The sequence below is a fragment of the Poeciliopsis prolifica genome, unplaced genomic scaffold (genome assembly GCF_027474105.1).
Source record: "Poeciliopsis prolifica strain line A6 unplaced genomic scaffold, Auburn_PproV2 SCAFFOLD094, whole genome shotgun sequence".
Taxonomy (NCBI): domain Eukaryota; kingdom Metazoa; phylum Chordata; class Actinopteri; order Cyprinodontiformes; family Poeciliidae; genus Poeciliopsis; species Poeciliopsis prolifica.
The window spans coordinates 245,001-271,303 of NW_026562469.1; the positions used below are offsets into that span (position 1 = coordinate 245,001).

General features: G+C 48.9%; 1 protein-coding gene, 1 long non-coding RNA gene and 1 pseudogene across 2 annotated transcripts in view; 1 reads left to right on the forward strand and 2 right to left on the reverse strand.

Moving 5' to 3' along the window:
• Positions 1-1,041, reverse strand: part of LOC129353679 (ankyrin repeat and SOCS box protein 2-like) — an 8,166-nt pseudogene extending 7,125 nt beyond the window's left edge.
• Positions 1,042-1,090: 49 nt separating this feature from the next.
• The window catches only part of ppp4r4 (protein phosphatase 4, regulatory subunit 4), a 29,989-nt gene continuing 4,776 nt past the window's right edge, over positions 1,091-26,303 (forward strand). Inside the window, 23 exon segments of the mRNA XM_055023038.1 lie at positions 1,091-1,319; positions 11,753-11,826; positions 12,671-12,773; positions 12,858-12,949; positions 12,951-13,003; positions 13,145-13,218; positions 13,907-14,013; positions 14,084-14,191; positions 14,260-14,381; positions 14,452-14,574; positions 14,718-14,857; positions 15,202-15,321; positions 15,394-15,471; positions 16,088-16,171; positions 16,321-16,494; positions 16,576-16,681; positions 16,773-16,920; positions 17,044-17,188; positions 23,454-23,492; positions 23,579-23,650; positions 23,716-23,779; positions 23,915-23,929; positions 24,001-24,091. Of these exon segments, the coding sequence (XP_054879013.1) occupies positions 1,185-1,319; positions 11,753-11,826; positions 12,671-12,773; positions 12,858-12,949; positions 12,951-13,003; positions 13,145-13,218; positions 13,907-14,013; positions 14,084-14,191; positions 14,260-14,381; positions 14,452-14,574; positions 14,718-14,857; positions 15,202-15,321; positions 15,394-15,471; positions 16,088-16,171; positions 16,321-16,494; positions 16,576-16,681; positions 16,773-16,920; positions 17,044-17,188; positions 23,454-23,492; positions 23,579-23,650; positions 23,716-23,779; positions 23,915-23,929; positions 24,001-24,091 (2,267 nt within the window). The 5' untranslated portion in view covers positions 1,091-1,184.
• On the reverse strand, positions 6,448-7,074 carry LOC129353680 (uncharacterized). Its single transcript, XR_008605044.1, has 3 exons — positions 6,862-7,074; positions 6,615-6,786; positions 6,448-6,539 (listed from the first exon to the last, which is right to left on the reverse strand). It is a non-coding gene; the product is annotated as an uncharacterized LOC129353680 (long non-coding RNA).

Here is a 26,303-nt window from a genome sequence, read left to right on the forward strand (position 1 = left end):
CTCCAGGTTGACCTCAGAGGCGGCCATGTTGGATCCGGCGGCGTTTCCCTTTAAGTGTCCGGATCGGCAACCGGTCACTTCAGGACAAGCTGCTGGAATGAGGCCGCGGACTTGCCGGGTCAGCTGCGCTGGAGCCAAAACTTTCAGACACTTGAGGAGCTGCTGACCTTTGACCTACAGAGACACAGGAACATCCAGAACCGTCAGCGACTCCGATTTCTGTCTGGAAGCTGCAGAAGAAACTCAACCTGAGGCTGCAAATGTTACAGACCCGAAACCAGGACATCGGAACCAGAAATAGAGTCCTGGCTCTGTCGGGTCCAGACAACTGGACCTGTTCTAGGGTCAGAACCAAACCCAGAAAGAGAATCTGTGTTTCCATCCCAGCCTGATGCTGTGAATGTTTGACCCTTTTTTTCTCTTTTTATGACATTTTTCGGAGAACCCTTTTGACCCGTTTATTAAGAATCGGTTCGGTGAAATGAGTCAGAACCTGCAGCTTCCTGACCCGCTCAGACAAAACGTTTCAGAACCGGTCCTACCTGTCAAACTGTCCATCAGGATCCAGGATTCTACAGTTCTGGTTCTGAGACGAAGCAGCGGCTCTGAGAGACGGACTGGAACTGAACGGGTCTGAAGATTCCTGAGCCGTGAAACCAAAACTGCTGGCTGGAAACCAGGAAACGTCCGAGCTCCACAGGAAGAGAGAGAGACTGGAGGACAGGAAGTCCAGGTGAGGAACAGACAGGTTCCTCAGTGCTGTGACTGCAGAAACAGCTCTGGATTAAATAATCCAGGATTATTTAATCCAGTCATCATTTTTGACCCATCGTCACCAGCCTGCTGGTTCTGAAGGGTCCTGGTCGGAACCTTTGGGTCAATCAGAACTTCTGATCCTTAAGGACTTCATAAGTGAGAATCTGAGATTATAATCTGGATTGAATGAAGAGAATTTGATTTTAGCTGAAGATTTAAACCGCATTTTGTTCCGGTAAGCGGAAGTTGTGTGACGTCGGCTCCGCCGCAGACGGGATCTCCTTGGAAACGGAGAGAGACATCCCCCCCCCCCCCCCCCCCCCCCTGTGTCCGCCCCCATCCTCTCGCCAGGGATGGATGGTGCTGAGCTCCGCCGCCCGCTCTCCCAGTAACAACCAGAGAGCGACTGGGCCGGTTCCAGTGAGCAGATGTTCCCCGGCAGGATGACTCTGAGCCCGCCCGGACCGCCCAGCGGGCCGCCGGAGGAGCTGCAGGAGCTGCAGGAGCTGCAGGAGCTGCAGGAGCTGGCCTTCATCGAGCGGCCGATCCGCAGGAGCCTGAAGGTAGGAGGACCCCGAGCCGCGCAGCGGGGACGATGGTGATGATGATGATGATGATGATGATGAAGGTGGTGGTTGGGGGGGAAACATGTGGGTGAAGCGGCAGGAAGCGGAGGGAAACCCGCGATGTGCGCAGAGTGACGCAGTTTGTCGGTCTGTCCGCCGGCAGCGCAGAGACCCGGATGGACAGACCGACTCCAGGATCTCCGCTCTGCACTGAGTCAGCAGAACCAGGACAGCTGCAGAACCAATCAATCAATCACTGATCGATCCACCAAACCAAACACAGACAAGAGTTCAGACCCGATCCGTAAAAAACACAATTCAGTTCAAATTCACAGAAGATTTGTTTTGATTTTTAACAAAACGTTTATTGTACAATAAACCTAATTGTTACATTATTTCCTTAAGTCCAGGCACTAATAAATACAGAAATAAATAGACATATTTACAATAATAATTTGTTATAAATTAACACCTTCTGGTCTGAAATGGAGCTCAGTACATTTTGAAAACCCCACAAGTTTAAAAAACCCGACAAATTCCCAGCGGCTCGCAAAACTCCAACCTCAACCTGGCTTTGACGTTGACCTTCCACAGAGCCGCAGCGTCACGTTGAGGTCCAGCCTGCATTCTGTCCCGTCGACTGATATAAAGAGCCATTTTCGCTTCGGAAATTAAATAATTTCAAATCCGGGATTTAAAACTAGTGGTTTTACTGTGATGTACACCATTGATAAAGACAGCGTTAGAAAAACCATAGTATAAAAAAATCTTTAAAAAATTTGATAAAAGATTTAAAAAACTAGTTAGCCGTGCACAATCTAAAAACATGAAAAACACTCGGACATCTTGCAAAAAGGACACTGGTTTAAAACCCCAGGACTGATGACAGATAAAAAGGAATTGGTGGCAATGGCTCCGTGAAGGATCCTCCACTGGAGGTCACCAGTCCTTTTCTTGATCAGAGGCCTGTATAAAGTTCTCCAGTGAGTTCTCTGTCCTCCGAACTTGCTGTCCCACACACTCACGTCTCTGTTTTGGAGGGTCCTTTTGTTTAAGAGTTTTGTACAGTATCTGGACAGTATTTTTGGACCTGTTTTATACAGGTCCATCCTCCAGTCTGTGCTCTGCAGGAGGGGACCGCTGTCCTCCTCAAAATCCGGGTCCAGGAACACTTCTGGGAACGGGTCAGTGGAGTCCGGCAGGCACTCCTCCTTCGCGTGCAAATGTAGGAGCCTCCTCTCCTCAGCGGTCAATCGGTTTTTCACCCTCTCCAAGAACGCCTCGTCAGTCTGACGGACCGGACTCCAATAGCCAAGGCAACCTCCAGGCCGTTATCAAAGTCCGGTCCGGACACCCGGATCAGTTGCTGTAGAGTCACCGTTCCGGACCCAGACAACACCTCAGAAAGGCCCGGAACGGCGTTATCGCTGACATCCAGTCTTGCTCCACAGATCAATGGTTCTTCTAAAAGCCAATGCAGAGAGTTATTCTGATCTGATCTGTGCAATTTAAAAAACGCACGTTTTAAAAACGCCTTGATAAAATTGAGGAATTCCCTTTAACTTTAAAAGGCTAAAATTTGTTAACAGAGCAGCATCCAGCCCTAGAAAATGAACCCGTCTCAGAATGCAGCTGGCCACATCCCTCCGCACGGGGGATCCCGTTAAATACTTTTGCAGAAACTGTAACCGGAATACAGCGGCTCTACTGGCCAGGTGGACAAGGCCCCGGCCCCCCTCCTCTCTGGATAAAAACAAAACGGACTGCGGCACCCAGTGATGGTTGTTCCAGAAGAAGTTGACCATCTCTGACTCTATTTTACCAGCAGTCCTGATGGTGGGTCTAATACAGCGAGCATGTGCCACAGTTGTGACACAACCAGATTATTCAGGACCAGCACTCTTCCTCGATAGGACACTTTATTATGCAACCATTTCCATTTTGCTAGTTTGTTCTGTATTTTTTGTTCCACATCTTCCCAGTTTCTTTTCACAATATCCTTTCCACCTAAAAAACACCAAGATATTTAAAACCGTCTCTCTTCCACAGAAGTCCTTGAGGGAGAACTTTTAGCCCACCGGCCCACTCGCCCACCAGCCACTCGCCCACCGGCCCACTCGCCCACCGGCCCACTCGCCCACCGGCCCACTCGCCAACCGGCCCACTCGCCCACTCGCCCACCGGCCCACTCGCCCACCGGCCCACTCGCCCACCGGCCCACTCGCCCACCGGTCCACTCGCCCACCGGCCCACCGGCCCACTCGCCACCGGCCACTCGCCCACCGGCCCACTCGCCCACCGGCCCCACTCGCCCACCGGCCCACTCGCCCACCGGCCCACTCGCCCACCGGCCCACTCGCCCACCGGTCCACTCGCCCACCGGCCCACCGGCCCACTCGCCCACCGGCCCACTCGCCCACCGGCCCACTCGCCCACCGGCCCACTCGCCCACCGGCCCACTCGCCCACCGGCCCACTCGCCCACCGGCCACTCGCCCACCGGCCCACTCGCCCACCGGCCCACTCGCCCACCGGCCCACTCGCCCACCGGCCCACTCGCCCACTCGCCCACCAGCCCACCGGCCCACTCGCCCACCGGCCCACTCGCCCACCGGCCCACTCGCCCACCGGCCCACTCGCCCACTCGCCCACCGGCCCACCGGCCCACTCGCCCACCGGCCCACTCCCCCACTCGCCCACCGGCCACTCGCCCACCGGCCCACTCGCCCACTCGCCCACCGGCCCACTCGCCCACCAGCCCACTCGCCCACCGGCCCTTTCGCCCACCGGCCCACTCGCCCACCGGCCCACTCGCCCACCAGCCCACTCGCCCACCGGCCCACTCACCCACCGGCCCTCTCGCCCACCGGCCCACTCGCCCACGGCACACTCGCCACCGGCCTACTCGCCCACCAGCCCACCGGCCCTCTCGCCCACCGGCCCTCTCGCCCACCGGCCCACTCGCCCACCGGCCCACTCGCCCACCGGCCCACTCCTACGGTCAGGGCTTTGCTCTTTCCCCAGTTCACCCTCACGGCAGACAAGACGGAGAATTTTTCTATTATCTCGGTTAAAATGCTGACATCCTGCTGATTTTTAATAAAAACAACAACATCGTCAGCATAGGCAGATAAAACCAACTTGTTGTTAAAACCAGGTAAAACCAGACCATGAAGTTCTGAGCGTATTTTCAGGAGAAGGGGTTCCAGGGAGAGAGCATAGAGCATCCCCGAGAGCGCGCAGCCTTGTCGGACGCCTCAACACCCTAAAAGGAGCAAACAGGCTACCGTTGTCCTTCAACACACTCTCAATGTCACCGTACAACACCTGGATCTTGGCGATAAGACCCTCGCTGAACCCGAACCTCCTCATTACTTTCCAGAGGAAGTCGTGTTCAACGCAGTCAAAAGCCTTTTCTTGATCTAATGCAATCAAGCCCGTCTGTAAACCCAATGAACTGGAGACTTCCAAAATGTCCCAAATTAGGTGGACATTGTCCACCATGGACCTGCTGGGGACGCAGTAGGTCTGGTCCCGGTGGATGACCTGCTCCATGGCTTGTCCTAATCTCGTGGCCCGGGCCTTTGAGAGGATTTTATAGTCCGTACAGAGGAGGGACTCGGGGCGCCAGTTCCTGATCTCCTGTAGGTTGCCCTTCTTGGGCAGCAGGGTGATGACCGCCCTGCGACAGGATAAGGGGAGCGAACCGGTAGCCAGATTCTCGTTGTACACTTCGAGCATGTCCTGGGCCAGAAGGTCCCAGTAGGCCTTGAAAGACTCCACTGTGAGCCCATCAACACCCGGGGACTTCTGGCCCTGCATGCTCTGGAGGGCTGTGTGGAGCTCCTGTATGCCCAGCGGGCGCTCCAGATCAGTATTGATCTTCGTAGAGACCTGAGGTAGTTCTTCGCTGAACTCCTCCATCATTCTCTTATTGTCTTTATATTCCCTCTGGAACAGAGAACGATAAAACTCCACAGCCCTCCTCCTTATCTGCCCGGTTCGCTCAGATTCTGCCCCGTGTCCGACACAGGGAGTGGATCATCTTCCTCTGACCCTGTTTCCTCTCTAGGCCAAAGAAAAAGCCAGAGGGAGCATCCATCTCTGTGATGTCCTGCATCCGGGACCTGACCAACATGCCTTGAACTTTACTCTCCAGCAGGTTTGCTAAAGTTAGCCTTTTAGATTTGAGAGCTTCAAAATACTCTTTATTTCCTGTGGTGTCACCAAGTCAATGAGTAACATTGCCAGTGTGCTGCTGACTCAGCAGTTTAATTTGGACCTTCCCATAGTCCCACCACTGTCTAATAGAGCTCAAATCAGCCTTCGTTTCTCTAAAACCGGTCCAAAAATAAGTTAAAACCTCTTTAAAACTCTGATCGTAGGTTAATGCAGAATTAAAATGCCAATACGCGCTTCTAGGTAAAATGTAATAAAAACACTCCCTAAAAGTAATGAATGATCTGTGAAGGCCACAGGTAAAATCTGGCATGTTTTAAACACATTAAAATGATGCTTAAAACAATAAAAACCATCTAAACGAGCCAAAGAGATTTTACTTAACGTGGGACCATGTAAACTGCATGGAGCCTGCATGCGTCCTCCTCCATACATCCACCAGGCTGCGAGACGCAACCAGCTGCTCAACACGCGTTGGGCCATCGGATGCGGCTCTGCATGATTACGATCTAAAAACTCGTTTTCTGTACAATTAAAATCTCCACCTATAAAAACGTAATTTAAGACCCGCAATCACCCAACCTTTCCCCAATTTTTTTATAAAAACGTTTCTGCTCTGCATTGGCGATTGGAGCATAGATGTTAATAAAAACCATGTTTAAAAAATCGAACTTTGTTCTGGCTAAAAGACACCTCCCTGGTATAACATGTTGGACTTCCATAGAAAGAGAACGGTAAAAGTTTAGAAGAAAGAAAGCCCACCCTCCACTCTCTGCCCCAGTCCGTTTCCATCAAACAATCGCTGTGCGTTTCCTGTAAGTAAATAACATCAATTCTTTTTCGATTTAACATTTGGTCGACTACAGCACGTTTTTCAGCCTCCCGCTGTCATGTTGGATTTGGGTTTTTTCACCCACATGCAGGCTTCAAACAACAAGCCATGAGGATTAAAGTTCAAAAGATTTATTTTACAGATGTTTTGTAAGGATGGTGAGTCCGGGTTGTCCTCTGAGCTGGAAAACAGAGGGTCGGCTCGGTGCTGCTCGGAGAGGGGAGAGGTTTAGAGAGGAGAGGACGGCGGGATCGTGGCAGAGGAGGGAGCGAGAAGGCTTACAGTTCGTCGGGGAAGGAGAGTTGCTGAGGGAGGTGGAAGGAGTTGTAGGTGTGGAGGTCCGGCGAGGTTTTAGGTGCCGAGGCAGCAGGCAGATGTTTCCGGTCAATCTGTGGTCTGCTTGGCAGTAGGACAGGTGCAGTTCCTGGCAGAATCCCAACGAGACGTCATCAATCTGTGGGAGAACACACACAGCTTATTTAGATCTTCTGTGGACCTGAGACTTAACAAGACATTAGATTTGACTGACCAACAAGTGGGACCATCAAGCGACGTCTGGCTGCACCACCGCTCCTCAAAAATCCTGCCGCCCATTGTAGGAGATCCGCTTCAGGTGCGCTCCCACGAAGATCGTCTATTGCAAGAACACTCACACCAACTAAAATCCTAACACCCTCGCCCCGTTAAGATTCAAAGACGCCATCTTAAAAGAATCCATAATGGATAAAAGGCTAAAAGCAGCATACCAAAAACCAATAAGAAATATTAAAAAGCTACTTTGCATCATTAAAATTGTTTTCTTGCTTTGGTCATTATTTTCTTTAATCTAAAAACTTCTGTGTCTGTAAAACCTGATACCTCTTTGTGTCTAATATAGTGCCTTGCAGAGAAATAAAATATTCTTAAATCTGGAAAATGACTCTCGAGTTTTATCCCTTAATCCTTTGGTTTGTTGTAAAAAAGTTCTAAATGTTTCTGTGGGGTATCTCGGTTCTTTATGTACTTGAGACACAGAGGCCTCACTGGTGTCAGAAAAACAGTTTTCTTCTCCACAGCCAGATTACTGGCCTCCACAGCAGCCACCACATTCTTCCTTTACTGCGCCTCTTTGCTGGGGTACAAACCTCCAGCTCCATCTCCTATAAACAACTTTTCACCATTTTTTCCTTTAAACTGTCCATTTTCCTGCACCTCTCCTCTCTCCCTCTTATCTCCACACACTAAATGCCTCATCACTCCTCACCTCCTCCTGCTCTCCCTGCACCTCTCCTCTCTCCCCTCTACACTCTCACCTACACCACCGATCATCCCATCACCACCGTGCCCTCATCTTCTCCCACACTCCTACTACCATCTTCTACTGGCTCCTCAACAATAGTTTTCACCAACACCTCCTCCACTACCCCTGGTTCCCCTGCCTTAGCGGCAGCTGCAGCGGGTTCTCCCCCGGCAGCATGATGACAACATGACAATATGATGACAAAATTATGACAACATGACAAAATGATGACAACATGACAAAAATTATGACAAATGATGACAACATGACAACATGATGACAAAATGACAACATGACAAAATGATGACAACATGACAAAATGATGACAACATGACAAAATTATGACAAAATGATGACAACATGACAACATGATGACAAAATGATGACAACATGACAAAATGATGACAAAATTATGACAACATGACAAAATGATGACATGACAAAATTATGACAAAATGATGACAACATGACAAAATGATAACATGACAAAATGATGACATGACAAAATTATGACAAAATGATGACAACATGACAATATGATGACAAAATAATGACAACATGACAAAATGATGACAACATGACAATATGATGACAAAATTATGACAACATGACAAAATGATGACAACATGACAAAAATTATGACAAAATGATGACAACATGACAAAATGATGACAAAATTATGACAACATGACAAAATGATGACAACATGACAAAATTATGACAAAATGATGACAACATGACAAAATGATAACATGACAAAATGATGACATGACAAAATTATGACAAAATGATGACAACATGACAATATGATGACAAAATTATGACATGACAAAATGATGACAACATGACAAAATGATGACAACATGACAAAATTATGATAAAATGATGACAACATGACAACATGATGACAAAATGACAACATGATGACAACATGACAAATGATGACAACATGACAAAATTATGACAAAATGATGACAACATGACAAAATTATGACAAAATGATGACAACATGACAAAATTATGACAACATGACAAAATGATGACAACATGACAAAATTATGACAAAATGATGACAACATGACAAAATGATAACATGACAAAATGATGACATGACAAAATTATGACAAAATGATGACAACATGACAATATGATGACAAAATGATGACAACATGACAAAATGATGACAAAATTATGACAACATGACAAAATGATGACAACATGACAAAATTATGACAAAATGATGACAACATGACAAAATGATAACATGACAAAATGATGACATGACAAAATTATGACAAAATGATGACAACATGACAATATGATGACAAAATTATGACAACATGACAAAATGATGACAACATGACAATATGATGACAAAATTATGACAACATGACAAAATGATGACAACATGACAAAAATTATGACAAAATGATGACAACATGACAAAATGATGACAAAATGATGACAACATGACAAAATGATGACAACATGACAAAATTATGACAAAATGATGACAACATGACAAAATGATAACATGACAAAATGATGACATGACAAAATGATGACATGACAAAATTATGACAAAATGATGACAACATGACAATATGATGACAAAATTATGACATGACAAAATGATGACAACATGACAAAATGATGACAACATGACAAAATTATGATAAAATGATGACAACATGACAACATGATGACAAAATGACAACATGATGACAACATGACAAAATGATGACAACATGACAAAATTATGACAAAATGATGACAACATGATGACAAAATGATGACAACATGACAAAATTATGACAACATGACAAAATGATGACAACATGACAAAATTATGACAAAATGATGACAACATGACAAAATGATAACATGACAAAATGATGACATGACAAAATTATGACAAAATGATGACAACATGACAATATGATGACAAAATTATGACAACATGACAATATGATGACAACATGACAATATGATGACAAATTATGACAACATGACAAAATGATGACAACATGACAAAAATTATGACAAAATGATGACAACATGACAACATGATGACAAAATGACAACATGACAAAATGATGACAACATGACAAAATGATGACAACATGACAAAATGATGACAACATGACAAAATGATAACATGACAAAATGATGACATGACAAAATTATGACAAAATGATGACAACATGACAATATGATGACAAAATTATGACAACATGACAAAATGATGACAACATGACAATATGATGACAAAATTATGACAACATGACAAAATGATGACAACATGACAAAAATTATGACAAAATGATGACAACATGACAACATGATGACAAAATGACAACATGACAAAATGATGACAACATGACAAAATGATGACAACATGACAACATGATGACAAAATGATGACAACATGACAACATGATGACAAAATGATGACAACATGACAAAATGATGACAAAATTATGACAACATGACAAAATGATGACAACATGACAAAATTATGACAAAATGATGACAACATGACAAAATGATAACATGACAAAATGATGACATGACAAAATTATGACAAAATGATGACAACATGACAATATGATGACAAAATTATGACAACATGACAAAATGATGACAACATGACAAAAATTATGACAAAATGATGACAACATGACAACATGATGACAAAATGACAACATGACAAAATGATGACAACATGACAAAATTATGACAAAATGATGACAATGACAAACATGATGACAAAATGATGACAACATGACAAAATGATGACAAAATGATGAAAACATGACAAAATGATGACAACATGACAAAATGATGACAACATGACAAAATGATAACATGACAAAATGATGACATGACAAAATTATGACAAAATGATGACAACATGACCATATGATGACAAAATTATGACATGACAAAATGATGACAACATGACAAAATTATGACAAAATGATGACAACATGACAACATGATGACAAAATGACAACATGACAAAATGATGACAACATGACAAAATGATGACAACATGACAAAATTATGACAAAATGATGACAACATGATGACAAAATGATGACAAAATTATGACAACATGAAAATGATGACAACATGACAAAATTATGACAAAATGATGACAACATGACAAAATGATAACATGACAAAATGATGACATGACAAATTATGACAAAATGATGACAACATGACAATATGATGACAAAATGATGACAACATGACAAAATGATGACAACATGACAAAATGATGACATGACAAAATGATGACAAAATGATGACAACATGACAAAATGATGACAACATGACAAAATGATGACAACATGACAAAATGATGACAACATGACAAAATGATGACAACATGACAAAATTATGACAAAATGATGACAACATGACAAAATTATGACACAATGATGACAATGACAAAATGAAGACATGATGACAAAATTATGACATGACAAAATTATGACAAAATGATGACAACATGACAAAATGATGACAACATGACAAAATTATGACAAAATGATGACAACATGACAAAATTATGACACAATGATGACAACATGACAAAATGAAGACATGATGACAAAATTATGACATGACAAAATTATGACAAAATGATGACAACATGATGACAAAATGAGGATTTAAAAACTAGAACACATGAAGCTTAAATCCAAGGAGAAGAATGAAAATATGAAGGAACACGAAGGAGAAATGAGAATCTGGACTTCAATGTCCCACAGGGACATTTATTTTGGACAAATGCTGCAAAGTTTTGAATAAAAAACATTAAAAGACAAAACGATAAAACTCAAAAACAATCAACATTGTAACAAGTTGACGGTTCAGCTTCCTCATATCCATGTAGGGTCAATTTAGGGTCCATATCAGGACATGTGGACCAGTACAGTGAAACTTGTTGAACCGTACTACTTCTGCAGGTGATCTGATCACCACCTGATTAATAAGTAATCAATAGCTGAACAGAAGTCAAAGTTTCCTCTTCTGAATATGATGATGTGGGCGTGGCTTTATCATGAGTGGGCGTGGCATCAGTGTGATGGGGCGGAGCCTCAGAGATGATCCATCTGTCTTCTTTCAGACGGCCGAGGAGATCGATCAGCTGACTGTGGATGAAGACCTGAATGACGTGGAGAGAGCCGTTTACCTGCTCAGGTGAGGTCACCCGGTGGGTGGGTGTGGTCAGAGCCAGGTCATTATTATCCTGATGTGAAGCAGGTGATGTACTGAATAGGATCTAAGAATTTACAGTCCACAGTACAACAGCATGGCTGCAGCAAAGCTAGCAATGATCCTGAGCTGCAGGCCTCCAGGGTCCTGCTACCTGTAGGTGTGATCCTGGTCCAACACACCTGGATCAGCTCCTCAGCAGCAGGCAGGTTCTCCAGTCATGCTGATGAACTGGTTATGATGAACAGCTGTTTTAGTGTTCTGAAGCAGACACACCGAGCTGTAGGAAGCATCTCTGTGACGGGCTGAAGACCTGCACTGGCCTTCCCACTCTCAGCCTCTGAGCGCTGGACAGAGGAACCAAAGCTAACATGCTAGCCTAGCGCTAGCAGCAGAAATGGCTCCTGGGTCTTCAGCCAAAGACTAAAGAGAAATCACTAAACTCTGACGCCTCCATCTTGTTTCATCTGGTGAAACAGGAAGTTGCTCTCAGTGCTTCAGAGGTTTTAGTGTCGTTTCCTCCAGTGGTTGTTGGTGCAGCGCCCCACAGGCCAGGAGGGGAACAGGCTGCTTGATGTGGTTCTGGATCAGAGTTTCTGGGATGCATTCTGGCCTCCAGCTGTCAGATTTCTGATGCCCTCTTCCCGTCCTTCTTCTTCAACCCACTAAACTCTGGAGATAATCACCACTTCTCTCCCAGAAGATCTGATCTAGTTCACTCAACTGATTCCCCAACAGAACTCACTGGGCATTACAGAAGCAGATGTGCTCAAAGTAGCTCCAGGTTTTTCCATTCAGGTGGTTTTGAACTGCCTTCTCCTTTCCTCAGCGTGGGTCAGGAGGTCCAGAGATCCAGCGTCATCAGCAACCTGCCGAGTCTTGTCCGCCAGAACCCAGCTGAGACTTTCCGTCGAGTTGTACCAAAAGTTCGGGTATGTACAATCTGAGGACAGGACAATCACTTGACTTCAAGAAAGGTTTCACTGCAGCTCACCTGTCCCACCTGTGTGAGCCAGGAGGTCTTGAATGGAGCCGGTGCTGAAATCCAGCTGGCAGCAGCGACTTCCTTTTTAACCATCCTGCAGGACGACATCATCCTGATCCACACACACCTACTCCATCCTGAAGACGGTGCTGCTCCACCTCAACCACCGCGACACAGGTAACCTCACCTGAGACCTGAAATGCTCTTCAGGTTGAAATGAAAAGAGCCTTTTAATCAGAGCCACCAGCAGATTGGTGACGACTCAGACGTTTTGTGAAACAATCAGACCTGCTGACTCACCTGGTTTCTGTCTGTTAGTGGTGAGCAGCGCCTGGTTGGAGACTCTGCTGTCGGCCATCAACGCTCTGCCCAAAGAGACCATCAAACAGGAGGTCAGTGGTTCCTGACCAATGCTCAGGTGAACCGGGCCAGGTTCTGGTTCCACCTTTTGATCCCATTATTAAAGGGAAGAATTTTAACAATGATATGAATCTCTGCAGCGGAATGGCAGCTTGCAGAACTTTCTAGGGTTATTTGATGTGTGAATCTTGCTCTTTCCAACTTCACCTGGCTGAAAAAGCTTGAATATCAAAGGGACAAAATTCCATCCAGTCCTCGTTTTCCATGTCGAGTTTTTCCCTCCTTAATGCGTCTGTTCCCTCTGCCTCAGCTGGAAGGGTTTCTAGCACTAAGCACACCGAGTGATGAACAGTGCAGCTCAGCGGTCTCATCTCAGGGCGCGGGGGGTCCGGCGCAGCGCCAGGGCGGGTCCGGCGGTCGCCCAGGGCGGGGTCCCGGCGCGGGAGCCCAGGGCGGGTCCGGCGGGTCGCCCAGGGCGGGTCCGGCATGGCGCCCAGGGCGGGTCCGGCGCGGCGCCCAGGGCGGGTCCCGCATGTCCAGGTGTGCCTCTGGTCCACCTCCATCTGAAGGTCCAGGCCTGGATGTGAAGACCCATGGTCTGGTTCTGGGAAGCGTTTCAGTCTGAACTGTAGGAGTGGGAGTGCACTGATGTGAAAAGTCAAAGTAAGATTGAGAATCTGTAGTTTTGTGATCCGGACCTTGGTGGTTCTGTGTTCCCAGGTGCTGAACCCTCTCCTCTACCAGAGTCCGCTGTCTCACTCCCTTCAGGCTCGCCTGGCCGCCTGTCGCATCCTGGGAAAGGCTTCCTGCAAGTTTGACTCTCTCATGTAAGCGACGCGCAGCAGAGGCGGTCCGAAGCCGTTTGTCTCTCCTGCTGACTGAGGTTCTGTTCATTAGAGTGAAGAAGGAGCTGCTGCCTTTGGCCCGTTCTCTGAGCCGGGACACGGAGTCCGAGGTCCGAGTCTGCATGTGCCGTCAGCTGGAGAGCATGGCCAGAGCCATCGGGTAGGCAGAAAGTCAGCACAGTGGACCCGGCCAGGTTCTGCCCCACTGACCCAGCATGTGTCCCTCAGGGTGGATGACACCAGAACCGAGCTCCTCCCTGAGCTGCTGGAGCTCGCCGGCGACGAGGAGAGTGGCGTTCGGCTGGCCGCCTTTGACAGCATCATCAGTCTGATGGAGATGATGGACGGAGGTGAGTCTGGACCAAACCAGAACCCCCACTCTCCATCAGCACCTTGTTTAAAACCCCTCCTCTTTGTTAGATGACCGACTTCACCTCCTGGTTCCTCTGGTGATGTCAGCGTGTGACGTTTCATCACAGGTGGATGGAGGCATCGTGGTGTCGCTGTCGTTCCAGTTTGGGAAGCTCTGCAGCGGACTGGCAGGTTAGACCGCACAGTTACAACAGAACCTTCTAAATCCTTCTGAGTTTAACAAACGTGAGCCCAGAGGACAGATCTGGGACGATAGGCGAGAGCGTCCCTGAAGGTGGGTTTGTCCAGGTGTGATGATGCTTTCTGTCCTTCAGGTTCACTGTCAGAAGAGCAGAAGAGGCTCCTGCTGCAGAAGTTCCAGGTCATGTGTATCACTGGACTGCAGACTGAAGAAAACCAGATGGATGTTGGCGAGTCCACACTGATCCGCTGTAACTGCTGCTACAACCTACCGGTACTGAAAAACTCACTGACTCCCACGGCTCTGTCCTGCACACCAGCCCTGTCCAGTCCGCTTTGACCCAACTCCAGTCCATCTGCCTAGTCAAAGCCCGGCTTGTTTGGGGGTGTGAGTGCTAACTGGCCTTTGACCTCTGGTCCTCCAAATCTCAAACCAGTTTGGTTTTTCAGGAGGAAAACAGACTTAGATCAGGTCCTTTGGTACGTTATCAGTCCCAGAACCTTCAGTCTGGTTGGACCTGCAGCATTTCAGGCCCGCTGGGCTCATCTGGGATCCTCAGTTGCAGAACCTCTAGACTCTTTAGAAGTTCAAACACCGTTCCTCTTTTCTCTCTCCAGGCCATGGTGGCGTTCGTAGACCCCGCCCACTTCCTGTGCGACATCCATCCATCTTTCTCGGGTCTTTGCAGCGACCCAGAGGTCAGCGTTCGCCGAAGTGTAGCAGCCAGCTTCCACCAGGTGAGAACCACCTGGACCTGTCTGCTCGGTGTTTCCTGTCACTGTGTCTCACAGTGTTGCCTTTTCTGCCAGGTGGTGAAGCTGCTCCAGTCTAATGTCCATGTTGTCCACAAGGAGCTCCTGTTGCTGCTCCAAGACAGTGCTCTGGAGGTGAGAGGTCACAGGAAGCATGTTCCCCTAATTCAGAGTAAATAGATCCACTAGATCCAACTGGTGCTTGAAATGTTTTCCTTATTGCTGTGACAAGCAGTAACACAGCATACCTCCTGCTCAGTGTTGGTTGGTCTGCAGACCTCTTCAGAATGTTATCTGTAAGGGAATGCAGACCTGCTGAGCTCCATGGAGGTCTACACAAAGATGAGCTGCATGAACCTGATGCAGAAGAAGTCTTTACTCTCTGATTGCTGATAGACCTCCACCACTGAGAGAGGAGGAGAGTATTCACTAGAGTTAGCATTGGAAAGCTAGGTGACTAGCATCCCTCATCCACTGGATCGCCTTCTTCCTCTGGCCATTAGCACAGAGAGGCTAGCATTAGCCGACCCGGCTGTCCATGCTAACGGTAGTGAGTACCGTCCATCTCACATGCCAGCGGTGTCCGCCTATCGTGAATCAGGTCAGCAGCTTCAGAATGGATGCAGCTTCCTGCAACAAGGAAGCAGCAAACGCTGAAACTGCCCCCTGTTGGTGTAAGTTGGAAATGTTTTTGACTCGATTTCAAACCTGCTGTTTTTACATTTGTGTCCTTCAACTGATGCTTGTTGAGGTTCTGGATGCGCTGATGAACCACCTAGATGAAACTCTGGAGGTGGTCCTCTCTAGAGGAGACAATCTAGTCCTGGACAACAAGGTGAGGGAACCTTTGTTCCCCTCAGGTTCTTCCTGTGGTTCCTCAGTCTGGGTACTGACTATTTCTCCTCTGTTCCTGGATGGTTCCTCTTCTCTTGTGCTGGATTCTCCTCCGGTGGCTCTCTGGTGCCTGTCTGTGGTTCGCCTCAGCTCCCAGAGCTGCTGTCGGCGCTGCTGTCGGCCGAACAGAAAGTTGGATCTTCTCTGCGTTGGCGGCTGCATGAGAAGCTGCTGCACCGCTACAGCTGCCTGTCCAGACTGCTGCCCGGAGAGCTGCTGCACCAAACCTTCTCTGCTCGGATCTTCGTCATCCTCACCACCAACGTCAGCGCCGTCAACGTCCATCATCCCCTGGTGAGCCAGGTGACAGACGGGTAACTGTGCTCTGCTTCCTCCCGGCTGTAGAAAGTGCTACCGGTACAGAAAGAGGCGGCTCGGACCTTCTGCACGTTCCTGCGCTACAATCGTAAGCAGGAGCAGCGTCAGGAGATGATGGAGCGGCTGATCCAAGGTCGGAGCGATTCTGCTGCAGAAACCTGGCTGACCTGAACCAGCTGCTGTCTGGTGGACCATGTCAGTCAAACCGACTGTTCTGTCCTCAGATCTGGCTCAAGGCCGCAGCTACTGGAACCGCCTGAGGTTCCTGGATGTTTGTGAAATCGCCACAGAGATTTTCTCCAGAAAATACTTCAACAGACATTTCCTGATCCAAGCGCTGGAACTCGTCCACGACCCTGTGGCCAACGTCAGGTTGGGCTGTGCTGTCCTCTCTGAAGAGCTCCAATGTCTCACCTGTCCTCCTCCTGATGTCTCACCTGTCCTCCTCCTCATGTCTCACCTGTCCTCCTCCTCATGTCTCACCTGTCCTCTCAGGTACAAGCTCTGTCTGCTGTTGCCACGGATGCGGTCGTCTCTCCGTCTGCCAGCTGACAAGCTGCTCCTGCAGAAACTAGATTTCTGCGTCCAGAAGTTTCTCTGTCGAGAGAAAGACAAAGACGTTGTGGCCATGATCCGCAAGGTAAGTCAGACCTGAGACCAGTGTGCACTGGGAACCAGTCTGCACTGGGAACCAGTCTACATTGGGAACCAGTCTGCACTGGGAACCCATATGCACTGGGAACCAGTCTGCACTGGGAACCAATATGCACTGGGAACCAGTCTGCACTGGGAACCAGTATGCACTGGGAACCAATATGCACTGGGAACCAGTATGCACTGGGAACCAGTCTGTACTGGGAACCAATATGCACTGGGAACCAGTCTGCACTGGGAACCAATATGCACTGGGAACCAGTCTGCACTGGGAACCAGTCTACACTGGGAACCAGTCTGCACTGGGAACCCATATGCACTGGGAACCAATATGCACTGGGAACCAGTCTGCACTGGGAACCAGTATGCACTGGGAACCAGTCTGCACTGGGAACCAGTATGCACTGGGAACCAATATGCACTGGGAACCAGTCTGCACTGGGAACCCATATGCACTGGGAACCAGTCTGCACTGGGAACCAATATGCACTGGGAACCAGTCTGCACTGGGAACCCATATGCACTGGGAACCCATATGCACTGGGAACCAGTCTGCACTGGGAACCAGTATGCACTGGGAACCAATATGCACTGGGAACCAGTCTGCACTGAGAACCAGTCTGCACTGGGAACCCCATATGCACTGGGAACCAGTCTGCACTGGGAACCAGTATGCACTGGGAACCAGTCTGCACTGGGAACCAGTCTGCACTGGGAACCAATATGCACTGGGAACCAGTTTGCACTGGGAACCAATATGCACTGGGAACCAGTCTGCACTGGGAACCAGTCTGCACTGGGAACCAGTCTGCACTGGGAACCAGTCTGCACTGGGAACCAATATGCACTGGGAACCAGTCTGCACTGGGAACCAATATGCACTGGGAACCAGTCTGCACTGAGAACCAGTCTGCACTGGGAACCCATATGCACTGGGAACCAGTCTGCACTGGGAACCAATATGCACTGGGAACCAGTCTGCACTGGGAACCAGTATGCACTGGGAACCAGTCTGCACTGGGAACCAATATGCACTGGGAACCAATATGCACTGGGAACCAGTCTGCACTGGGAACCAGTATGCACTGGGAACCAGTCTGCACTGGGAACCAATATGCACTGGGAACCAATATGCACTGGGAACCAGTCTGCACTGGGAACCAGTATGCACTGGGAACCAATATGCACTTGGAACCAGTATGCACTGGGAACCAATATGCACTGGGAACCAGTATGCACTGGGAACCAGTCTGCACTGGGAACCCATATGCACTGGGAACCAGTCTGCACTGGGAACCAATATGCACTGGGAACCAGTCTGCACTGGGAACCAGTCTGCACCGGGAACCAGTATGCACTGGGAACCAGTCTGCACTTGGAACCAATATGCACTGGGAACCAGTATGCACTGGGAACCAATATGCACTCGGAACCAGTATGCACTGGGAACCAATATGCACTGGGAACCAGTATGCACTGGGAACCAGTCTGCACTGGGAACCAATATGCACTGGCAACCAGTTTGCACTGGGAAGCAATATGCACTGGGAACCAGTCTACACTGGGAACCAGTATGCACTGGGAACCAGTCTACACTGGGAACCAATATGTACTGGGAACCAGTCTGCACTGGGAACCCATATACACTGGGAACCAGTATGCACTGGGAACCAATATGCACTGGGAACCAATATGCACTGGGAACCAGTATGCACTGGGAACCAATATGCACTTGGAACCAGTATGCACTGGGAACCCATATGCACTGGGAACCAGTCTGCACTGGGAACCAATATGCTCTGGGAACCAGTCTGCACTGGGAACCAGTATGCACTGGGAACCAGTCTGCACTGGGAACCAGTATGCACTGGGAACCAGTCTGCACTGGGAACCAATTTGCACTTGGAACCAGTATGCACTGGGAACCAATATGCAATGGGAACCAGTATGCACTGGGAACCAGTCTGCACTGGGAACCAGTCTGCACTGGGAACCAATATGCACTGGGAACCAGTCTACACTGGGAACCAGTCTGCACTGGCAACCAATATGCACTGGGAACCAGTATGCACTGGGAACCAGTCTGCACTGGGAACCAATATGCACTGGGAACCAGTCTACACTGGGAACCAGTCTGCACTGGGAACCAATATGAACTAGGAACCAGTATGCACTGGGAACCAATATGCACTGGGAACCAGTATGCACTGGGAACTAGTCTGCACTGGGAACCAATATGCACTGGGAACCAGTCTACACTGGGAACCACTCTGCACTGGGAACCAGTCTGCACTGGGAACCAGTCTGCACTGGGAACCAGTCTACACTGGGAACCCATATGCACTGGGAACCAATATGCACTTGGAACCAGTCTGCACTGGGAACCAGTCTGCACTGGGAACCAGTCTGCACTGGGAACCAGTTTACACTGGGAACCAGTCTGCACTGGGAACCAATATGCACTGGGAACCAGTCTGCACTGGGAATCTGTCTGCACTGGGAACCAGTATGCACTGGGAACCAGTCTGCACTGGGAACCAGTCTGCACTGGGAACCCATATGCACTGGGAACCAGTCTGCACTGGGAACCCATATGCACTGGGAACCAGTATGCACTGGGAACCAGTCTGCACTGGGAACCCATATGCACTGGGAACCAGTCTGCACTGGGAACCAATATGCACTGGGAACCAGTCTGCACTGGGAACCAGTCTGCACCGGGAACCAGTATGCACTGGGAACCAGTCTGCACTTGGAACCAATATGCACTGGGAACCAGTATGCACTGGGAACCAATATGCACTTGGAACCAGTCTGCACTGGGAACCAGTCTGCACTGGGAACCAGTTTACACTGGGAACCAGTCTGCACTGGGAACCAATATGCACTAGGAACCAGTCTGCACTGGGAATCTGTCTGCACTGGGAACCAGTATGCACTGGGAACCAGTCTGCACTGGGAACCAGTCTGCACTGGGAACCCATATGCACTGGGAACCAGTCTGCACTGGGAACCCATATGCACTGGGAACCAGTATGCACTGGGAACCAGTCTGCACTGGGAACCCATATGCACTGGGAACCAGTCTGCACTGGGAACCAATATGCACTGGGAACCAGTCTGCACTGGGAACCAGTCTGCACCGGGAACCAGTATGCACTGGGAACCAGTCTGCACTTGGAACCAATATGCACTGGGAACCAGTATGCACTGGGAACCAATATGCACTTGGAACCAGTATGCACTGGGAACCAATATGCACTGGGAACCCATATGCACTGGGAACCAGTCTGCACTGGGAACCCATATGCACTGGGAACCAGTATGCACTGGGAACCAGTCTGCACTGGGAACCCATATGCACTGGGAACCAGTCTGCACTGGGAACCAATATGCACTGGGAACCAGTCTGCACTGGGAACCAGTCTGCACCGGGAACCAGTATGCACTGGGAACCAGTCTGCACTTGGAACCAATATGCACTGGGAACCAGTATGCACTGGGAACCAATATGCACTTGGAACCAGTATGCACTGGGAACCAATATGCACTGGGAACCAGTATGCACTGGGAACCAGTCTGCACTGGGAACCAATATGCACTGGCAACCAGTTTGCACTGGGAACCAATATGCACTGGGAACCAGTCTACACTGGGAACCAGTATGCACTGGGAACCAGTCTACACTGGGAACCAATATGTACTGGGAACCAGTCTGCACTGGGAACCCATATACACTGGGAACCAGTATGCACTGGGAACCAATATGCACTGGGAACCAATATGCACTGGGAACCAGTATGCACTGGGAACCAATATGCACTTGGAACCAGTATGCACTGGGAACCCATATGCACTGGGAACCAGTCTGCACTGGGAACCAATATGCTCTGGGAACCAGTCTGCACTGGGAACCAGTATGCACTGGGAACCAGTCTGCACTGGGAACCAGTATGCACTGGGAACCAGTCTGCACTGGGAACCAATATGCACTTGGAACCAGTATGCACTGGGAACCAATATGCAATGGGAACCAGTATGCACTGGGAACCAGTCTGCACTGGGAACCAGTCTGCACTGGGAACCAATATGCACTGGGAACCAGTCTACACTGGGAACCAGTCTGCACTGGCAACCAATATGCACTGGGAACCAGTATGCACTGGGAACCAGTCTGCACTGGGAACCAATATGCACTGGGAACCAGTCTACACTGGGAACCAGTCTGCACTGGGAACCAATATGAACTAGGAACCAGTATGCACTGGGAACCAATATGCACTGGGAACCAGTATGCACTGGGAACTAGTCTGCACTGGGAACCAATATGCACTGGGAACCAGTCTACACTGGGAACCACTCTGCACTGGGAACCAGTCTGCACTGGGAACCAGTCTGCACTGGGAACCAGTCTACACTGGGAACCCATATGCACTGGGAACCAATATGCACTTGGAACCAGTCTGCACTGGGAACCAGTCTGCACTGGGAACCAGTCTGCACTGGGAACCAGTTTACACTGGGAACCAGTCTGCACTGGGAACCAATATGCACTGGGAACCAGTCTGCACTGGGAATCTGTCTGCACTGGGAACCAGTATGCACTGGGAACCAGTCTGCACTGGGAACCAGTCTGCACTGGGAACCCATATGCACTGGGAACCAGTCTGCACTGGGAACCCATATGCACTGGGAACCAGTCTGCACTGGGAATCAATATGCACTGGGAACCAATATGCACTGGGAACCAGTCTGCACTGGGAACCAGTATGCACTGGGAACCAATATGCACTGGGAACCAGTATGCACTGGGAACCAGTCTGCACTGGGAACCCATATGCACTGGGAACCAGTCTGCACTGGGAACCAATATGCACTGGGAACCAGTCTGCACTGGGAACCAGTATGCACTGGGAACCAGTCTGCACTGGGAACCAGTATGCACTGGGAACCAGTCTGCACTGGGAACCAATATGCACTTGGAACCAGTATGCACTGGGAACCAATATGCACTGGGAACCAGTATGCACTGGGAACCAGTCTGCACTGGGAACCAGTCTGCACTGGGAACCAATATGCACTAGGAACCAGTCTACACTGGGAACCAGTCTGCACTGGGAACCAATATGCACTGGGAACCAATCTGCACTGGGAACCAGTCTACACTGGGAACCAGTCTGCACTGGGAACCAATATGCACTAGGAACCAGTATGCACTGGGAATGGAACCAGTCTGCACTGGGAACCAATATGCACTGGGAACCAGTATGCACTGGGAACTAGTCTGCACTGGGAACCAATATGCACTGGGAACCAGTCTGCACTGGGAACCAATATGCACTAGGAACCAGTATGCACTGGGAATGGAACCAGTCTGCACTGGGAACCAGTCTGCACTGGGAACCAGTCTACACTGGGAACCCATATGCACTGGGAACCAATATGCACTTGGAACCAGTTTGCACTGGGAACCAGTCTGCACTGGGAACCAATATGCACTGGGAACCAGTCTGCACTGGGAACCAGTCTGCACTGGGAACCAGTATGCACTGGGAACCAGTCTGCACTGGGAACCAGTATGCACTGGGAACCAGTCTGCACTGGGAACCAATATGCACTGGGAACCAGTATGCACTGGGAACCAGTCTACACTGGGAACCAATATGCACTAGGAACCAGTCTACACTGGGAACCAGTCTGCACTGGCAACCAATATGCACTGGGAACCAGTCTGCACTGGGAACCAATCTGCACTGGGAACCAGTCTACACTAGGAACCAGTATGCACTGGGAATGGAACCAGTCTGCACTGGAAACCAATATGCACTGGGAACCAGTATGCACTGGGAACTAGTCTGCACTGGGAACTAGTCTGCACTGGGAACCAATATGCACTGGGAACCAGTCTACACTGGGAACCACTCTGCACTGGGAACCAGTCTGCACTGGGAACCAGTATGCACTGGGAACCAGTCTGCACTGGGAACCAGTCTACACTGGGAACCAGTCTACACTGGGAACCAATATGCACTGGGAACCAGTCTGCACTGGGAACCAGTCTGCACTGGGAACCAGTATGCACTGGGAACCAGTCTGCACTGGGAACCAGTCTACACTGGGAACCAGTCTACACTGGGAACCAATATGCACTGGGAACCAGTATGCACTGGGAACCAGTCTGCACTGGGAACCAGTCTGCTATTTGAGTGTTTGATGCTTGGAGTTTAACCATTGTCCCTCATACTTTCCAGACAGTCCTGGAACTGGACAAACTGGACCTGTATGAGCCTGTAAGGGACCAGATGACAGACCCTGAGCGACGGCGGCGTCTGCTCCACCTCTGCTCCTCACCTGGATGTGTTGTGTTTGTCCACAGTTTCATAAGAGACACGAGTGGGACCTGCTGGACCAGAAGAAGGAGAAGGAGGAGATGCTGCTGCTGGAGATGGTGAGTGTGGCGGCGATGCCGGGTTTGTGCTTGGCGGGTTTCATGGACATGCGCTGTGTTGCCAGGAGCAGCTGGAGCGGCAGCAGAGCGACGGGAAGCTGAACTCTGACAAACACATGGAGAGAAAACGTGAGCTGAACCTTCATTTGTTCCCACAGTCTGCAGCCGTTTCCCACTCGGCTGTTAAAGACGTTTCTCTGACAGGAAGAGACTGCAAGACCAGTCTGTCCTCCGCAAAGTCCATGTCTGTGTCCTCTTCAACAGGAAGTTCGTCCTCTGGTAAGGTCATGACATTGATGAAGGACAAGATGATGATGATGATGATGATGACGCGTGTCCTCTGTGTCCAGCTAAAGAGACGAGGAAGGCTAAACTGTCTCGGAGTCGGTCCCTCAGCAGTCAGCCGACTGCGTCCAAACCCGCCAACTTGGACAGACCGCAGTAAGGACCGTTCACCAAACTGGGAACCAGTGAACAGCAATAAATGGGGATCGCTTTTCAAAATCACATTTTCACCACATGCACTTATTTCCAAGAGCCAGTTTCACTTTCAGCAACAAGTCAGTTCAAAGTTCTTTACATGAATTAGAAGAAAAAACAAAACAACAAAACCAAAGAAAAGAGCAAAAGAAAAAATCTATACTTTAAAATGTTCCAGTTGATCTGAGTTGCTAAACCCTCCATAATTCATAAAACTAGCAGGAGTTTCTCTGAAAGTAAAGAGAACCGACAGCCTGAGGGAGGGAACAACCGCAGCAGGAGGTCAGCGAAGGTCAGCGAAGGCCAGCGAAGGCCAGCGAAGGTCAGCGAAGGTCAGCGAAGGCCAGCGAAGGTCAGCGAAGGCCAGCGAAGGCCAGCGAAGGCCAGCGAAGGTCAGCGAAGGCCAGCGAAGGCCAGCGAAGGTCAGCGAAGGTCAGCGAAGGCCAGCGAAGGCCAGCGAAGGTCAGCGAAGGCCAGCGAAGGTCAGCGAAGGTCAGCGAAGGTCAGCGAAGGCCAGCGAAGGTCAGCGAAGGCCAGCGAAGGTCAGCGAAGGTCAGCGAAGGCCAGCGAAGGTCAGCGAAGGTCAGCGAAAGTCAGCGAAGGCCAGCGAAGGCCAGCGAAGGTCAGCGAAGGTCAGCGAAGGCCAGCGAAGGTCAGCGAAGGTCAGCGAAGGCCAGCGAAAGTCAGCGAAGGTCAGCGAAGGTCAGCGAAGGCCAAGCGAAGGTCAGCGAAGGTCAGCGAAGGCCAGCGAAGGTCAGCGAAGGTCAGCGAAGGCCAGCGAAGGCGGTGAACTCAGGGAGTGTCAGTCGGTCAGGCCCCGTAACAACCAGGCTCTGACCCGGCGCCGTGTCCAGACCCAGTCGTTGGGTCATCATCCCGGCCAGCCAAGGAGCCGCTTCACATTGAGACGATATTCTTTTAGTTTGGACCAGAGCTGGAACTGAAACCTTTTCTCCATCGTGGAGAAAATGTTTTACTGGATACAATTACAGTACAAACAAATGACATAAAATACATCATTTATTCTTAACTCTATGAAAACCAATTTAGTGATGATAAGTTTACCATAATATGTACAATAGAAATTAATTTAACATAATAAAGCATAAATACCTTAAGAGGTAAAGTGCAGTAAGTTCACTTGAAGTAATTACTTTAACTACACACCCAAACATTCAAGCAATCATTTCCTATATTGAACATTTCCTCATTTTGGATACAACACCCTGAGAAAGTATTTACTGAAGATGCCTAGTCATTATGAAACATAAATGGTATGAAATACTGTTTTCTGTTCTATTTATTGTTCCTTACTTACTATGTTTTCTATTGAAATTCCTCTAAAACGTGTTGATTATCAATGGCAGGTCATCATTCCTGTCATCCTCATACTGTCAAGTCTCCCGTTTGTTCTGTACCTGCAGCTCATCGCCTCACCTTCCCGCCAGTAATACCCTCTGTGACGTCACTGTGTGCTAATTGACACGTTTTCTGCATGGGCGCTTTTTAGCTGCAGCTGTGTAACTTTTCTCATCCGTCTTGCATCCCCTCACTTTTCTTGGACTCTGGTTAGCAGCTAACCGTTAGCAGCTAGCTGTTAGCAGCTAACGGTTAGCAGCTAACCGTTAGCAGCTCACCGTTAGCAGCTCACCGTTAGCAGCTAACCGTTAGCAGCTCACCGTTAGCAGCTAACCGTTAGCAGCTAACTGTTAGCAGCTAACCGTTAGCAGATATAGCTGAAATGACGCCATTTATAACCTCTGAGAGGAGGGGCAGGGCCAAGAGGACTGAGGGATTTCATTGGATAGACCCAATGTCCGTCAATAATATCAACCAATGGGCTGCCCTGGTCGATAAAAATTATATTGATATATTTTTTTGTAAATTATGACAGCCTAGGACCGTCCTGTGTACAGTATGTGCATCAGTCTGCAGTCCGGCCTCTCCTGCTCTGGACAGACGGTCAAACTGGAAGCAGCTTTTTTTTTCCTGTTCAAATTGTCAACCTGCCACAGTTGCGTTGCTCCAATTTACACACCACTGAATACTTTTACCCACAATTGGCCAGTGGTGGTGCAAATTTGGACAGACCTTTCATTTCCCTCTGCCCTGTGCTCCCACCGGGCCGAAAGAGCAACTTCTCCACGATCCAGTCCATCCTGCTGGTGACCTC